We start from the raw sequence: 2,498 nt of genomic DNA on the forward strand, positions 1-2,498 counted from the left end.
AGTGCCCAGCGATGCGACCTAGAAACAAAGGCCTAAGGCTCGGTTACAACTTCGGAACTTCACGGATATGAAAACTCCCTGGTCGGTGGATATCTCATCCGCTACCGTTATTTTTGTCGATCGTAACCGCAGGTATAACCTTAACTTACCGCAAATGCTAAAGCGCATCCTTGCCTCCCGACGGGGATAACCCACCAGACTCCAGGACAAGTGACCCCAACCGTATAAGTGTAAAGTGCGATATAACCCAAAAGTCTCACGGCGAGGACGACCCTACGAATGTAGGGACAGAGCTCCCAAAACACACATTAAGTGTTTACGACTGTTCCCCTACGAGGATAATTCACAAGACTATAGAACGACGCCTTCAATATATTTTCTGGCACGACGGGCTTCTGGAGGGCCCTTTTTCTTTTTCGGGTGCACCCTGGGAAGGATTGGAGTCCTCCAGAGTCCTCTTTCATGCCTAGGGCGCGCCCTAAGCATGGAGAGCTCCTCCGGGGCTCCTCTTCTTCTCTTGTGTGATTCTTATGCTTTATTTACTTCCCATGTTAGTTGTGGGAGCAACCGCCTTGCTAATTCATCTCAGTCTTCTCACTTGCACGGCGGAGCGGTCATCCCGTGCTACCATATAGCACGGGGCACGCTCTGGGGGAGTCTGGGGTCATTTCCCCGTAGCCCGGATCATTCTTCGTTCCTTGATTATTTCACTCTTTCTCCTTTGACTTAAAATCATCATTTACAGACTCTTCATCAAAACTTGTTTTTCATCGTCGTATTTTACTAGCGACCGTTGTGGTATCGTCGTCGTAGCAGTTGTTGCGCACTTCCTTCATTATAGTTGTGGTGATCTCCCGTCGTGATGGTCATCGTAAACCTTTATATAAAATTTCATCAATCGTTGTTATAACTTTTTGTCTTCAGTAGTCGTCGTAAGCGACGACCATATAGGGCAAGCCCTATAAGACGCGCCCTAGGCTACAAAGACGCGTTCTCCTGAACTCGTCCGTCTTCTTCCTCGTCGGTGATCTAACCCATTTTTTTAAAGGTCCGATAAAATACCGAACTCGTCTGCCTTCTTACTCTGTGGTGATCCGACCCATTTTCTTAAAGATCCAATAAAATAGCATGACGATTTTATGATATAACATGAAGTTCATGCCATAAAATAGTATTTAGAGTATAATGATGTTTAAATATGCATAACAGGGTATTGATAGCTTTTGTACACTTTTGTATGAGGTCAGAATTGTACCCCTTGCTGGAGATATAGTGAGGTGAATTTGGCGTGTAACATATGCGTGTGTCATCTATTAGGAAAAAAATATTTGAATGCGCATATTATTTTTGCACATACCTTAAAATGAAGAAATATTTAACTAAAATATAAACCATTAATAAAATGAGATACATTTAATATTCGATGATAAAAATGGTTAGTTGAATTTATGCAGAGAAAACATACGGTCAAAAAAATGAAGTTATATTTTATGGTAGTTTCCAAATAATATTCGTATATACTTTGTGTACCTTCCCGGTACACTTGTGTGTACCTCTCATGCTTATCGCACTCCTCAATATTCTACTCCTCCCCTGTATATATAATTACACACTTCTCCTTCACTCCCATCCATGCTCTTCACACTTTCTCTCTCTACAATCCACTCTCTCTCTCTCTCTCTCTACAATGAAGAAACTCATTCAGCGTCTCTCTCGCGTCGCGGACTCGACAAACTACTCACTCCTGCGATCCGAGTCACGCGTCTCAGCTCGTTCTCGCCGATGCAACTCACTCCGAATACTAAAACCTCGCCGGTCCGGCGGCGTTCCGGAAGGACACTTGCCGGTTTACGTGGGAGAAGAATCAGAGAGGTTTGTTGTGAACGCTGAGCTGTTAAATCACCCGGTATTTATGAAACTGTTGAATATATCAGCTCAGGAGTACGGTTACGAACAAAAAGGCGTGCTTCGGATTCCGTGCCATGTGCTTGTGTTCGAGAAAGTTCTAGAAGCCGTGAGAGTAAACGAGATCTCGCCGGACGTTCTTCAACTTCTCGATTCCTTTTAAAAGGCTCCGTTCATTTGACGGAAATTTGAATTCGATATTAGGTAGTTAAGCTTGCTTAGAGTTCAGAGTTTAGGTAATTAGATAGCTAGATTGTGGTATTCATCCATCGGCTTACTGTTGTAAATATATTGTGTATTTCTCATATATACAAACGGTTATTATATTCTATAATCATTTTGTCATACTCATGCACACGGTACAGCATCCGTTTTTCACAAATCTAATAATGACTTATATTTTGTCACGTCTGCTAAAAGAATTACGTTCATCACTGTAATTTGAGAAAAAGGAACACAACTTCATTGCAGCAAATGATCCCGCTGTAATCTATAATCAATCTTACAGATTTCGGAAATCGGGACTATTCGGTTGAGGTACCGATTTACGATTTATCGGACGATTTTTAAAAAATCGGATGATTAATCGGCGA

At 42.2% G+C, this 2,498-nt stretch overlaps 1 protein-coding gene across 1 annotated transcript; it reads left to right on the plus strand.

Annotated features, from left to right (window-relative positions):
• The first annotated feature begins 1,610 nt into the window (after positions 1-1,610).
• LOC141717131 (auxin-responsive protein SAUR71-like) lies at positions 1,611-2,239 on the plus strand. Its single transcript, XM_074519239.1, has one exon. The coding sequence runs from the start codon at positions 1,688-1,690 to the stop codon at positions 2,066-2,068; it is 381 nt and encodes a 126-aa protein (XP_074375340.1). The 5' UTR covers positions 1,611-1,687; the 3' UTR covers positions 2,069-2,239.
• Positions 2,240-2,498: the final 259 nt, after the last annotated feature.

The sequence above is a fragment of the Apium graveolens genome, chromosome 4, assembly GCF_009905375.1.
Source record: "Apium graveolens cultivar Ventura chromosome 4, ASM990537v1, whole genome shotgun sequence".
NCBI lineage: Eukaryota > Viridiplantae > Streptophyta > Magnoliopsida > Apiales > Apiaceae > Apium > Apium graveolens.